The sequence below is a fragment of the Zingiber officinale genome, chromosome 4B (genome assembly GCF_018446385.1).
Source record: "Zingiber officinale cultivar Zhangliang chromosome 4B, Zo_v1.1, whole genome shotgun sequence".
Classification (NCBI taxonomy): Eukaryota; Viridiplantae; Streptophyta; class Magnoliopsida; order Zingiberales; family Zingiberaceae; genus Zingiber; species Zingiber officinale.
In genome coordinates this window covers 122,245,591-122,260,624 of record NC_055993.1, presented here as the reverse complement: position 1 = coordinate 122,260,624, position 15,034 = coordinate 122,245,591, and the positions used below count along the sequence as shown (strand labels likewise).

General features: G+C 35.0%; 2 protein-coding genes across 5 annotated transcripts; both read right to left on the bottom strand.

Annotated features, from left to right (window-relative positions):
* Positions 1-604: 604 nt before the first annotated feature.
* Positions 605-14,156, bottom strand: LOC121976340 (DNA repair protein REV1-like). Of its 4 annotated transcripts, XM_042528468.1 has the most exons (27): positions 13,813-14,155; positions 13,585-13,750; positions 13,322-13,437; positions 13,164-13,240; positions 12,041-12,304; positions 11,867-11,925; positions 10,085-10,228; positions 9,798-9,930; positions 9,622-9,710; positions 9,472-9,522; positions 8,913-9,113; positions 8,603-8,722; positions 7,676-7,768; positions 7,439-7,498; positions 7,256-7,342; positions 7,081-7,164; positions 6,912-6,984; positions 6,424-6,492; positions 5,960-6,058; positions 5,430-5,854; positions 4,179-4,696; positions 3,900-3,960; positions 2,852-3,007; positions 2,686-2,740; positions 2,168-2,275; positions 1,205-1,480; positions 605-823 (listed from the first exon to the last, which is right to left on the bottom strand). In XM_042528468.1, the coding sequence occupies exons 1-23, from the start codon at positions 13,968-13,970 to the stop codon at positions 2,942-2,944; spliced, it is 3,213 nt and encodes a 1,070-aa protein (XP_042384402.1). In that variant the 5' UTR covers positions 13,971-14,155; the 3' UTR covers positions 605-823; positions 1,205-1,480; positions 2,168-2,275; positions 2,686-2,740; positions 2,852-2,941. The 4 variants fall into 4 exon arrangements, with proteins under 4 accessions (XP_042384402.1, XP_042384403.1, XP_042384404.1 ...); XM_042528469.1 differs by lacking the exon at positions 8,603-8,722 and having other exon boundaries at positions 2,686-3,007; positions 13,813-14,156; XM_042528470.1 differs by lacking the exon at positions 13,813-14,155 and having other exon boundaries at positions 2,686-3,007; positions 13,341-13,437; positions 13,585-13,727.
* Positions 677-1,695, bottom strand: LOC121978620 (WUSCHEL-related homeobox 4-like). Its single transcript, XM_042530942.1, has 3 exons — positions 1,555-1,695; positions 1,205-1,480; positions 677-823 (listed from the first exon to the last, which is right to left on the bottom strand). The coding sequence occupies exons 1-3, from the start codon at positions 1,693-1,695 to the stop codon at positions 677-679; spliced, it is 564 nt and encodes a 187-aa protein (XP_042386876.1).
* Positions 14,157-15,034: the final 878 nt, after the last annotated feature.

Sequence of the window (15,034 nt, the reverse complement as noted above, 5' to 3'; positions counted from 1 at the left end):
AAAAAAATAAGGAAAATGTTTTTATTTCTAAATTAAATTTTAAAAAATTCACTTTTATGTGCAATGTAAATTAAAATGATAAAAATATTTCTTTAAACAAAATTTATTTTTGTTCATTTTTAATTAAAAAATATTTTTTTTTCGCCAGAGAGAAAAAAAGACCATACTCAATCCTGAGAATGTTTTTTTCCGTCTTGGAAATGACAAGAATGGAAAGAACACGAGCATGCAACTAAAGGAGGTGCAAGGAAGTCAACAAAAATGGCCCACGCTTTTATCATTTGGTGTCAATGTTTCTTGTTCAAGGAAAAATATATTATTCTCTAGTTTCTTACTCTTTTTTGTCCGTAAATCTTATATGTTATAACATAGAAATGTTATTTCCTTAATATTATATCATGGAAATATGTTATTTCCATTTTTATTATTTAAAAAATACAATAAAACTATTTACTAGGCTTTACATCATCAATCAGTATTAAAGTTCACTTGGTAATCCCATCGAGCTAGAATCTCTATAAAATTTTCAAGTTAAATCCGTTGAACTGATCAATCTTTTTTCAAAAAAAAAAAAACTATAGTTTAAAGGGAGAAAACAGAGACAAGTTCTAAACGATTAAAGGAGATCAAAAACAAGTTAAATACAAATAAACCAAAAAAAAGATAAACTACAATTTTACCTCGTCTTGCGGAAGTTAAACTCTGGCTGCAATGGAAAAAGCTCTAAAGTTTGATCCTCATGATCATCATATTCATCTCCAACCGCCTTCAACTCTAAGCAATTCCAACTCTTATTACACTTGCGTTTGTATCTACTTGTATCCTTGACAAACATAGAAGATGGTAAATTAACAATATTTTCTAGATCACAAAATTATAAGTGATTAATATTTAATAGATAATATTTTCAAAAGTGATTATATATTACCATGAATATTATAATTTTGTTAATTTTTTAATGAGGAATTTCCATTTTGTGCACCTAGAGATTTCAAGCTTTCATTTACAACTTAGAAAATCATATTCCATCTTCTAAACTGTGAGTTAAGTGAAGTATTCCATCTTGTTAACCAAAAATTTAAGAATATTACATTTAGTATTATAAACATTTCAAAGAAAATAGTAAGTAATTTTTTTCTCCTTTTTCTTTTTTTCATTGAATTTCCAAAAATGAGAATTCAATAGTTAGATTAATTCTTCTTACCCTGAGATTGAGATTGGAGAGATCAGCACCGGTATCACCATCCTGTTGATAGCTGCGTTTCTTGTTCAGCTTCTGCCTCTGCCTCTCTCTGGCCTTGTGGTTTTGGAACCAGTAGAAGACGTTCTTTCCCTCTATCCTCCCATACTTGCTCAGCTCCGTGGTCACCTCCTCGATTTCCGACGGACTTGGACTCCGCATCCCGCCTTCGAACAAGGCCTGCAAGATCTTCATCTGCTCCGCCATTGGAGTCCATCTGCTTATGCTTCTTGTAGTCGACTGCACACAAATATTTCCAGAAGGAATTACATCTATGATCAGGAGAAGACATATATAATGAAGTGATGAATTACTAGTATTGAGGTGGTGCAGTTTTGAGGATTCTGGGGTGGCTGGAGAGGAATGACGGCGGCGGCAACAGCGGTGGAGGGGGGCGGTGGAAATAAGGAGGAAGGAGAAGGGAGTTGGTCTAGTAACAATTGATGAACCTTCATGGGGCTAGGGATGATGCAAATGAGAGGAATAAGTAGCTTAGTGGTGTTATATGTTTATATAGTGAGAAATGATGTGATGACACAAGAAAACAAACATGGATAATGCAACAAAGGAACCTTTTGCAATAATGATAATTAATTAAATATCTTATTCAAAATGTTCTTATAGTCATATAGATCGTCCTAAATATGTAACTAAAAAAGTATGACACTAAATAGATGGAGTAATGCACTAGCTGACTAGGCGTATGACTTGGAGTAATGGAAGGGAGGCATGCATTCAATTGCATTGCATTGCATTGCATTGCATGAGAGAAAAGGGAAGACCAAATGATGAGCAGGTGTTTGACTTTGGAGGAGAAGGGAAGGGGAAAAAAAAGAAAAGAGAGAGAAGGGAAAAAGGAGCTAGTGTTTCTTGGTGTGGAGTGTTGGCTTACAATAATCATTAAAAAGTAGTTGCAGGAAAACATACTCTGCTCCCAATGCTGGCACGTCAAATCCTGGTCGGGCTTCTTGTTTTCATCATTCATGCTCATGCTTTCAAGTGATGGCAGATGGGATTCATGGAGGTGATCAAATCCTGCAATTCCCATAAAGAGAACTACAAAAGGTCAAAAGACAGCTGAAGATAAAAGATAGCAAATAGATAAATGTTATTTTGCATAGCAACTATGCTGCCTAAATATAATACAAATGCATTACATTTGAGGGGGCAACTGCAAAATAAATATAAACTTGAACCTGTTTATTTCACTAGTTTGGTAAATAACATTGTGCCTCATTACTAAGTTTATTTTAATCATAAGACAACTTGCACAATGACATTTTACATTAAAACACAAGGACCAACGGTGAAAAATTCACTATATCACATTATTTCAATAGATAGCTAAATGTACTAAAATCAACTTAGATAATATCAATATATTTAATGTATACATCGATTGAGTATGGCACAGCTTTCATACAAAATAATGGATGAGAGAGGACCTGATTTAGACTTGTCAGAAGGGAACCATCTCTGAGAATTTTCTATTATTTGGGACTGCAATTGGGTATTTGGCCATAATAGAACGGCAAATAAGTTAATCTCAAGTATGAACATATAAAGCACAATACACACACATATATACATAGATATACGAGCGACAGTTACATTTGTGTCCTCTATGTACAAGATCAAAATTTCATTATCAAACGAGTGCAAAAGCAAGAATGCTCGTAGCCTATATTGGCAAAGATGCTTTCATTCATCAGTGGTTTGTATAACCGACAGACGCAATTTCCCTCCGTAATTCTCGTTCACCAAAGCCTGAAAGATGGGGAGATGTCAAACTATATCATACAGTAAGCTGATGAATTTGATTTGGAACTCCAAAGCAGGGTGGCAATATTCATTTCAAAGATGCTTGAAAGAATAAGAAACAACACATGACTGCAATTACAAATGCGCGTGCACAAAGAAAATACATAATATTGAAGTGCAGAGTAATAGTAGAACCTCCAATGTGCAGATCAGTATTGACAAAAAATAAATGCAGCAATTAATCAATCATGATGAGGATCTATGAGTTGTTGGCAATCAACAAAGTGTGTAGATATATATTGAATGAAGTATTAGGTAAAAGGAAAACTAGTGTATAGAAATAGAAAAGTTTTAAGTATGAGCGATAGTCCCCCCATACTGGAGCAATTCAGCTTCTCAGAACTCTATTATCACGAATCCAATTCTCATAAATCTTACAACAGGTGATATGACAGCAAATTATTCATGAAAACCATTGTTAACCTTCAATGTGCGCCCTAGAAGTTGATCGGAATAATCATTTTGAGGGTAAAAAGCTCATCACTGGTATTACCTCGACCTCAATAATCAAAGAGTATTTTGTATGAAAGTTCCCTTGGTTATATCTTGCAACAGAAACCATTTAAAATGTCAATATTTAGGCTACTCAAATTGTTTGGAGCATCAATGAAGCATTGAATGATCAACAGTTACCCGTATAATAGAACAATTTACAGATAGCCTGAACAATAGACCATCTACAAACCATCTATGGTAAAAAAACATGTTTCCCATTTTTCCATATGCCTATAAGAACAGAGAGCCCAAACATTACAGAAAATACTTTTATGCTCCCAAGCAAACACGAGAACATCAGGAAAGTTAATATGAAAAGAACATCAAAGTTCCAAGCTCTTACCTGGAAAAGAGGAAGTGCACTATTGTATACTAGCAATAAAATTTTTGATGATGGTGAGATCCTGAAAATACAATGACATACCAAGTCAATATACCATACCGAATTGGAATTGGAATTGAAATAAAAACAATTAGTAAACAAGAAAACGAGAATGAGATGGGAATTAACTACATTTCTTTTCTCCAAAGACAAGTATACGTTCCATAAATAAACAGGAACAAAATTGTAAAAGTTCAGATGTAAAACTAGACATAAGAAGTCCAAATAAAATGAGCATACCGTTTTAGAAAACAAAAGCAATTATAAATCTCCTCAATATCAGACCCAATTTTTAGAACAATATACTGTGCAAGAAGCTCATGTAACCAACAGATTGCTTCAGCATATACTTCATTGCTTAATTCACAAACTGGCAACAGGAATGGAGCTACAGACTGCAAAATAGATGAAAGACGAATATCCTTGCTGGATTTGGCATGCCTAGAAATAACGTTCAGAAGAATGTTCTTGCTTGTATTAAATTTCTCCACCCACCATGGTGGATCACCCGACCAAAGATGGGTTTTCAAGTGAGGATCTGGAAATTGTACACAGCTTGGAAAGTCGAAGCAAGTATAAAAATCTTTAGAGACCTTTAATTCTCTGTGAAGTGGAAGTAGGCCATGTACATCAGCTTTCACATCTTCAGGCATCTGTTCAAGAACTGAAGCATCTGCCTGGCTTAGAGATGCAGGCATTAAATCAAACAGTTTAGGCTCCATCGTTACTTGATCTACATAGCTGATACTCTCCACATTCTTTGAGAAAAAAAATACAAATGAGGTGAGAGAAATGTCAGAAGGTCCACAAGCAGAGGGAATACAAGTAACATTTAAGCAAGAAATTGTTCACCTTCGGATTTTCAGGTAAAAGGCTGGTGAGATTATAACAACAGAAAATCAAAGTGGTAATCAGATTTCTGTTTGAAAGTATGCTTTCTTGTTTCATTCAAGAAAGATTACATGAATGCACACACAATTATAGGGCTCTAGCACAACAATATAATGCTATTACAGTCAATGGAGGGCTAAAGGTTTATTCTGATGAATATGTGCATGTGCTACACACATATTAAAAGTTATGCAGCTGCGGCCAACTAAGATTTTGAGCTCCAGAATGAATAGCCATTGAGGAACTTTAGCAAATTAATAATTTTTAATTATCGTTCTCAATGTTCTAACTCATGCTGATTAATTTATATTGATGCCTATATTTATCCATGTGTAAAACAAATTGGTATGTTACTGGTATGAGATCTTAAATTCCACATCGGATCAGTATCATCAACCCAAACATGAACTGGAGACTTGAATATCTTCAATTCAACGACAAAATAAATGTTAGCATGTCAAAAACAATTCTAAAATGACCAAGGAAATGAGCACCTAAAGATAGATAATAAAATCGAAAGCAAAGAACAAAATGATCCTTCAGCTAATCAACTGGAAACAACAAAAGAATGTACACTACTGATTTAAAAAAAAAATGTACCTCACAGATAGGCATTTTCCCTTTGTCTTTTGAATCTAGACCCAGTTTCACAGAATCAATATGTGCATCAGATATGCCTGTGTCAGCACTGTTAGTGCTTGCATCTATCAAGGATACAGTAGAGGAGCATACGTGGGTCAAGCAATTGTTCCCTTTGCTCTTGCTGATAAGATCAGATAATTCCCCCTTGTAAAGAACATCCATTTCTAATATAATTTCAGTAGGGAGATTCCTAACCACATCTATATCAAGATCTTGTAAAGGAGGCAATGCTGATGATCTAATTGGTCTGACACAATCAGCACCCTTAATCGAAGAGCAATTAGATCCTGCATCTTGAAAGAGCAGAGTAGGCTTGTCCTGATCTAGCTTATGTGAACTGTCTAAATCTCCTGATTCTGGTGCCCCACTAGAAAATGAAAAATCTGCAATGATATTGGGACATCTGTGAATAAGAGATCACATCTAACAGATGGGCATGCAATGCCAAGAAAAAAGGTTCCCAAACACTATAAAACTATAAGTTTTACCTCCATTATCACATTGTCTGTCAGACTGACTAATTTGTTTGCATTTGCTTCTTGTTGCATGCATAGGAGAACTGAGCCATACTGCTATATTCTCACGACCTTTAGAATTGATCAAAAGCAGAAACAGACATTAGCATTGGTCTCAAACAAAATATGTAGCAAAATAGAACCCTAAAGATCCTTGTGTTGCACAAGTCCTAAATAACCAGAAATATGAATGTGGGAACTCCCACAGCATTGTCTCAGATAACCTGTGATAAGCTAAAATGAAGGGACTTAACTTCTAGGAAATCTTGGTTTAGCTCTTAGGAAAAAGAAATCATGGGAGTCAATGATAAATAATTTAAAGAATGCATCGAGGTACTTCATATAATTCCATTCTCAACATCATTATCTTCATTATCAGGGTCGAGTATACATCACTACCATGTGTGAAGAATTATCAAGCAAACTTCCTAACATACCTTTCCTAGTAATTTTTGCACTCTCAAGCTTTGTTAAATGCAAACCAATGCCTCGGACTTCCTTGACATCTATGAGAAGACAAACATAATCACATGATTTGCAAGAAGTGCATTATAATTCAAGAAAATATATAATTTTTCAGCACTCCAATAACCTCAAATGCATTCACAATTAAATCAGGTCATAATTAAAGATGTATTATTCGGTCCTGAAAGATGAGATGTACTAAATAACAAACAGTTCATACATCTGAACTACCTGAAGACTTGTTGGTTGTTCCTACACCTAGGTACTACCTTGACTTGGATTAAGTGTCATGGAGACTTCTTAGCCTTGACTACTTTGCTTTTGAGACTTCTTAGCTTTGACTACTTTGCTTAAAAAGCAAACAAGCCGAAGGAAGACAAGCTCACCATGCTCATGATGGGAACTTATAGTCTAACAGTACTATTATGTAGACATGGATCTGATCCAAACTAAGACCTACCAATGTGAAAAGAAGACAAAATTTTCTTCGCTATTCTCAGAAGGGCAGCTTCATTATCTATGGCAATAGGTACCTGCAAAAACCAAGAAAATTAGTTACACATGATGATGCATCTGCAGAAAATATGAAGAAAAAAAAACAATAAAAACTCCTCAGATTTAATAAATACCGTATTGGACCGGCTCATATTTTGGCAGTCCCCACAGCCCATGAACTTTAACGGCTCAGCTGCTCCGTGCTTTCTTTTTTTCACCTGAAGATGTGTTAAGGACATCCATGCATAGCACTTCGAAATGACAGATATAAGAGCTTTGCATTCTGAATAGCCTGTAGATGTATAATACCTTCAATGTAACAGTACGACCTTGTACTCCACATCCCTGAAGCCGTAATGAGACCTCCTTGCAGAGATTGATGAGGAAATGATTACACTGAAATTCAACAAAGATACAACACCATAAACATGATGCCATTCCTGCACCATAAAGACAATAAAATTTAGATAACAATTCCAGCTCAAAACCCACATCTGTCATATCATTGAACCTAATTCCCCAATTAACTTCAGCACCAATAGATTTTGCTTCCTGCAGAAAAATTCGTAGTTACTAATTTTCCAACTATAAAAGTAACTAATCTTCCAACACGCTCTTGAGATAATGGAATTCAGTAACTTAAGTAGAATGGTCTATCCATATATTAGTTTTTCCTAATATATTTGAATTTTTTCCAATAAACAGGAATATTCAACTATGCTCTCAAACCTGAACTTCTCCAACATTTCGATTATCAATTCCGCGACAATAATTCCACAGCATGTCACCAATTTTTTCACCAAAGTCCTTCTGCAAACCTTCCTATAGACATAAATCAAACAAGTGGTTTTTATTTGATAATTAACAGCCTTCTGAAAAAAGTAGGGAAAACAAGGTGCTAGTAATGGGTAGTAATATTGCATACTTGTGTTACACTGGGAAATAATTACATATCAGAAGCAAGAAACTATACAACAAAAACCATGCCATCCCATTTTCAGGATTTGCTGCCTCGAGTTGATGCAGCCAATGACTGTATATTCTGTTAATAATACCCACATTTATTGTTTGTTGTGAAATCACAAGTTGTTTGTCCTGTTTAGAACAACCTCAGCAGTTGATTGGCCGCCTCAGTGAGTGCCTAGGAGTGATAGGTGTTGGATGTAACACACTACTTGAATAAAGTCACGCTTGTGTTTGGAGCAACACGTGGTGCCATCTTCTCCAATAATTTTGTGTCTGCTGAGGTCTGACTTTGAGGTCATCTCTAAACAAGAATCGTGAATGATAATGAAATTCATAAATTATAATTTAGGTCCTTGAAATGTAATATGATAGAAGTTTAAGGTGGACAGAAAAGATGGAATAAAAAGTGAATTATTTATAACGCAATAGTTATGAGAATAAAGAAAAGAATAAGGAATAAATTAATAATTGAATAATAAAGACTTCATGACCTAAAAGCTAGAACTTGGTTACTGGAGAAATGTTTAACCTTTCTGCTTGCATTGGAACAAATAATGTAGCGTATGCAAAGAATGAAGGTGTAAAACTGCATAAGAAATCTTATCAACATTGAAGATTAAATAATTAAATAAAATAACAAACCTCTGAACAATATAAGCAAATTAATATTAAATAATTAATGGAAAAAACCTTTTGAGTCATGCGCATTTGACCACAGGTTTGAATTTGCCTCTTCTTAAGCTTCTCATGTGTAGCATACCCAATGCCAGGAAGTTCCATGACAGGAAGATCATTTAAGTAGTCTTCTACCTACCCCAATCCCACAATACAATAGTACTAAAAAATGGGTAGATTTGGTATAAATAAAAAGAAATAATGATATGAAGGTAATACAACAGACTTTTTAGAATAAAGTCCACTAAAAAAATTTGGGTATAATGACACATACGAACTAAATGTGAAATACTTTAACAACCAATGCATCAATGTGAAGTTCCACCTTTTCAGATGGAAGGAATCGCTGGCCATTAGGTTTTGCAGACCTAGTAGCCAAACGAGCAAGAAGCAAATTCTCAGCAATTCCTGCACTGGCTGTACAACGTGTAGTCTCAGCAATTTCCTTCCTAATGGCCAATGCTATGTCTTCAGGATCAACATCACATTCTGTCACATCTAAAAATGCTTCATCACAGCTTAATGCCTGCACATTCATCCAATGTTAGATTAGGACAAACAAAACAAGAAGATGGATAAATAGAAAGATGCACTTAAATTTAAAATAGTAAAAAAGAATTGCATTGTGTGCAGTGAAACTCAATTAATGCAAAAAAAAAAAAAACATGCACAGCCCAATTTGACTATCCTCTCAAGAAGATTGTTTTGATGAATTAAGTACTGATTACCAAGCTTGCATATATGTATAATAGTACAAGATTTTACCAATTCCCTTGCAACCAGTCGTAGTCAAGTATTATAGGAGATGATTTTTAGACTCAAAAGTAATTTATGATTTTTTAAATTGATACACATGTTAAGTAGCAAGTAGTAGCAATATGTACCTGAACTTTGCTGCAATGTTTATGTAGTATGTTGTAGAATTGCTCAGCCACCTGCAGAATGCTTAGCTTGATGAGCATCTTAAAAAAATGAAAAGATTAAAACTTTCCATTGTATATGGTAGCAGAATCATGCAATCAAGTGTATATTACCTCTTGATAAGCCTCAAAGTCATAAGGCAATATAACAAGATTAGGGCAGCAAACTTTGGCATCTCTGACAAAAATCCCAGCCTTAACACCTGAAAGAAAGGTATGCATAAAAGGTGAATTATGTTTATCATCGTCAAGCATAGGAACACTAAAAGGTGTATGCACTCAAACTGCACCAAAATTTCTTGCCACATAATTGGCAGATGATATTTCAGCAGTTCCTCTGGGGTTGTCAGAGTGACACACTGCTACAGGCTTATGGACCAAATCTGGGAAGTTTCTTATAATCACCGAAACGAAAAAGCAGTCCTTAGAAGGAACACAAGGCTTTTAGTACACAAGAAACAATATGGACAACGATTACAAAATTAACACCAAATGTAGATGATAGCAGTCAGAACAGGGACTACAGAAAAATACACAACATCATGACAGATATCTATAGAATAAAATAATAATTTACCATATCAATGTGTATGATTGCAGTTTTCTGCTTGGTTGAATGACACTTCAAATTTTCATTGCTGCTTTTAACTCCAGTAAGCAATTTTGAAAATCGCTGTCTGTACCTGTTTCTCCATGTCCCAATAAAATGCAGCCTGGAATTCTAAATACCAAAATAGTTAGGTCCAAACCAAATATTCAGAACACACTCTCTTAACGAATGAAACTATAGGGATCCACTCCCCACCAAATATAAATGTTAGAATCCTTGTAAGTAGAGGGGAAATTGAATGTATACAAATACAAAAATCTCAATAACTTCTAGCCAAATGACAGTGCAAAATTAGAACAGAAAGAAAGTCACAGTGGTACATATAGGGCATACCATAACAATGATAAACATAGACACTTTCTGTTCTCCCTAATTCCATTTTCTATTCTATTTCAGCTGTTCTCCATTTTTCTCAGTAAAACAAGATTATTGTTTTGTATTCTCTATTAAGTCTTGAAGGTAAATTACACATAACTACTTACTATACTCACTATCATCTTTCATCCTGATTCTGATGTCCAAATAATAACTTCTCATCCTCTCTTTATAACTGAGAGAAATGAACTACAAAATGCTACTTAATGTATGCTAAAGTCGATCACCATCTCTTTGAGATATCACCATCTCTATGAGATCTTTGTCTATGGTTTAGTGTGTTGCAATTTCCACTTCCAAGTTCCAAATCAGCTATGCAAGCCATGTAGGGTAACATTCAACCAAATTAGTTTAGGTCGCATTCACTAGAACTTGGAACTTTATATGGATGGTTCAGCTATAACAACACACAAGGACAACAATGAATGGCAGAGAGAAACTAACTAAAGATTTTAAGTAGAACCAAAACTGATTGTATAAAATGTAAATTCAACAATAAGAAAGAAGTGAAGAAAAAGTTTAGATGGATGAACAAGAATCTCTACAGTAAGGATTTTCGAATATCTAAGATGTATTATCTGACACAAAAAAGAGTTGAAAATAACATAATGAAAACTATAAATGGAGAGGAAACTATGGAGATATTTTGCAATCAAGACATGCCTCTTACGTAATTGTATAGTTTTATAAGATGAAGGTAGAACAAATTATATTTTATGTGTTAGTATTGGCAATTAGAAAATAACATGCACAAAAAAATAGAAAAGTAAAAGTGAGAATAATAGGATGGATGTGTGCAGTTACTAGAAAGATAAACACAAAAACAATTATTTGGTTGCAACTGGGTACAGCTCTAAAACATGGTAATTGATAAAATGGGAGAAAATAGATAATGGCATATATATTGCAGACTAGGTAAAGCTCTAATAAATGATAAATATGAGAAAATAGATAAATGCATAGACATGTTTACAGACCACTATAGGTTGTATAGTTTGAAAAGTAGAATCCAGAGTTGAAGGGTGAGTGGTAGAGAGAGACAAGATAAAACTCTTTAATGTAACTGAAATCAGTTTAAAATATCTGAATATTACTAATGATAGAGCCTTGCATAGAGTTCATTGCAGGATAACATTCATATAACTGACCCAAATAATGATGCTCATGGTTTGTTGTCGTAAATTACATAAATGCCTAGTTAATTGCAAAAGTAAACTGACAAATTAAACAATCAGTCAACTTCTGAAATATAAGATAAACAAAAGGCAATTAGATTTAAGTCGAAGATATGAAACATTAGGTACCAGATATTTCCAAAAAGCTTTACAGATATTAACAAGTAAATTTACTTGCAAAACAAGTTAATCAAACCACCTTGAAGTAGTTCTCCACAAAATTGGGATCTGTAAGAGTTGAATGTACCATATTGGAAGCTGTGAATTCACACTTAAAGAATGGTTAGACTTAAATTATTTAAATACTAGCATTAACGACAATGAGCATTTGTGGAACCAAATGCAACTAAAATGGCAAAGTAATCTTACACACCAGAGGGTTCTTGATTTGCATCTCTTGCTTGAGAAAATTCTTCACTTTTCAAGCATGCCACATCACCAACCTGAATGCTTATCCCTCCACATTCAGATGTTTGGCCATCGGTTGGTACCACCGAATGATTTTGACCAACCTTAATTGCCTCATCATGATTTATAGAACCTTTAGCATCGCTGCTGGTTGAAATCCTCTGGTGATGAAAGTAAGTTGAGAGTTTCTGTTGTTTGCATGCACCATGTACAAGCTGATATGGAGCCCCTTAAGGAAAACAAAACACAAAATAAGCTTGCCTTGTCATATAGGATGAGTAGATGCGTGGTTAATATATAAAGGTAATACTAATATCTAATAAGTATAAATTTCATTTGCATCACCTGAAACATCAAGCACCATATCATTTTGTTACTCTATTTACATAAAAAAGCAATGCAATTGCCATATTTTTCAATGTAGAAACTCCCAATGAATACTCCCAACTTCACAGATTTCACTTCACGCATTTCACCATTCAAAAGAAGACAAAAAATATGGCAAGCATGTCATTTAATAGAAGAGCTTAAGAATCAATATCACAAAATGAGTGAAAGTAGCAGCCACATGTTAACTTACATAGCGTGTCCATTTGTTGTGCTCTCCACTCGCATATATTGACCCAACTGGAGCATGCTAACTTACATAGTGATGGAACTTCAACACTATAGTGCACCCAGAAACAAACAATAGCACATCCCAGTTCTTTGTGATGGCTAATGCTTTGTTGTACATAAAAAGCTTGATGGTTTCAAATTTTGGCTACTCATCAGTCATCAGGGTACCAAAAATAAAAAGAAGAGAATGTGTTGTGTCTGCATAATCACTTTTACAAATATAATACCAGTGCACTCGACCTATTATTTTGCAAGCACATCCCTACAAACATGCAATTGTTTGCCTGCACAAATTCAGACCTGAATATCATCTGTTAAAAGAGATGGTATTCCAGCATCATAGGCAACAAATACTTGCCTATAACGTGATCTTGTTGCAGTTTACTAAGACCTAACATAAGCAAACATCAAGGAGATATAACAGCTGCAATCAGATTAAGAAAAGAAGTATGCATCAGCAGAAAGCTCACAACTCAAGAGTCTATTGGCCGCCAGGCTGTGCAGCACCCACTCAGGTCTCACGACAGGTAACCCATGGCTGAACGCACTAAACCAAAACAACCAACACAAGGAGATCAGTCAGAGAAAAATATAAGTGCAAAATAAATTAGAGCAACAACAACCACACCGAAGGTTTCTCATTTTACTATTGGGTAAATTGCTGCATATGATATGAGTCACTGTATCTCTCGAGAAGTAATTTTCAAATCGCCCACCATGCCTCAGCATGTACCCCCTCAGTTCCTGATAACCAAATTCACTATCTAATTACAAAGGGTCGTACAAGAACAGTGTGTAAAATCTCAGCCATAACCAAACTCATGTATTGAATGGTAAGTGAAGCGCTTTAGCTAGGTTTTCCAGTTAATCATTTTCGGCAGAGCTGAGAACCTGACTGGATGGGATGGTAAAACCATCGACGAAAATGGAGACCCCACGAAAGACGCCCTTATCTTCTTCGGAATCGACGGGAGCGCCATCGGCGCCGAGTGACGAAACGGAGGCGGCATCCGCTCGAAATTGAGCTCCCAGCTTCCGGTTCTTTTCCGCCATGTAACTACAAGAAGGTTACCAGATGAGAAGATATCGAAGGTTTTGAGGGAGAAACAACCTCGTTACCTTCCGAAGTCGGCGAAAGGAGATTTTCTCTTGGTCGTCGAGCGGAGGGGATTTTGTGGGGTTCGGTTTCTGCTCCTCTTCAGGGAGCCACCAGATGCAGCTGCAGAGGCGAAAGAGGAGACCGAGGTGGAGGGCCGATCTGAGGATTTAGAGCCCATGTCGCCTTCGAGAAGGCGGAGATGGGCGATGGAGTGCCGATCGCCGGAGACGATCACGTTCTAGGGCGGTCAGTGGTCGAACGAGTGAAGGCGGCTCCAAAAATGTCGTGCTTTTATAGTCGTACCATTCAGCCCATCGAAACAGTCGAGGACCCTGGAAATGGGTCGTTTCAACGTGGACGGGTTGCTAATAGGTGGAATTTCATAAATCTTAGGCTTAAATACTTTTAACCTCCCTGTATTTTTAATTAAGTAGCGTTTTGTTCCCCTATATTTAAAAAATAACATTTAACCCTCTTAATCAAAGCCAAACATTAAAAAAATTATAAAAAAGGCAATTATACCCTTATCTTTTTATAATATATATTTTTAATAATTTTGAAAAGAAGACAGCTTTGACTAGCAATTAAGTAGCAGGGACTAATGAAAATCCTTGAGTATGTTTATTATTCACATTTATTTAGCAATTTGGTTATCTAGTTTTTTTGGATCTATGAGCATCATATTATATCTATTCATAGTTTATACACTTTAATTTTTGTAGTTTCAAGCACATATGTTTGCACGTGGTGAATACTTCTTGTTCACTCAATAATCATCAAGTGGAATGCATTTTGTCAGGGATGCTGGTCCAGAAAGTGGAGAAAATATGTGATCTATTGTTTCTTTGAGTTATTTTACATGCAAGTTTCATAATTTTGAACAGTAGTATATGTGCTTATGGATTATACTTCTGTGAAGATTGTACCTTCTAGATGTTAGATTCAATACATTGACTTTTGGTTTGTCTTTTCGTATCAAAGTAAATACTTGTAGCAGTTTGCCTTCTTTTGTGAGATACAACTAACATAATATGGGTAAAATAGTACTAAAATTCCTAATATGAATTTTTTTCTATTTAGATGTATTTGTTTCAATTTTCGTTCTTTTACAAATTTTTTCACATCATGTCAATTTAATGTGTTAATTTTCTTTTTTACCTTGTCAAAGCTCTTTTATAAATTTTTTCACATCCTGTCAATTTAATGTGTTAATTTTTTTTACCAAGGACATAATCATCAATT

Excerpts from the sequence above, each read along its gene's own strand:
- LOC121978620 (XM_042530942.1), bottom strand. The coding sequence starts at position 1,695 with ATGAAGGTTCATCAATTGTTACTAGACCAACTCCCTTCTCCTTCCTCC. Across the intron at positions 1,481-1,554 it reads ACTGCACCACCTCAATACTA|TCGACTACAAGAAGCATAAG; the intron begins GTAATTCATCAC and ends ATTTGTGTGCAG. Across the intron at positions 824-1,204 it reads TCTCCAATCTCAATCTCAGG|GATACAAGTAGATACAAACG; the intron begins GTAAGAAGAATT and ends ATGTTTGTCAAG.
- LOC121976340 (XM_042528468.1), bottom strand. The coding sequence starts at position 13,970 with ATGGGCTCTAAATCCTCAGATCGGCCCTCCACCTCGGTCTCCTCTTTC. Across the intron at positions 7,499-7,675 it reads GAAATGTTGGAGAAGTTCAG|GAAGCAAAATCTATTGGTGC; the intron begins GTTTGAGAGCAT and ends ATTTTTCTGCAG. Across the intron at positions 7,343-7,438 it reads GGTTCAATGATATGACAGAT|TGTAATCATTTCCTCATCAA; the intron begins GTGGGTTTTGAG and ends GTTGAATTTCAG.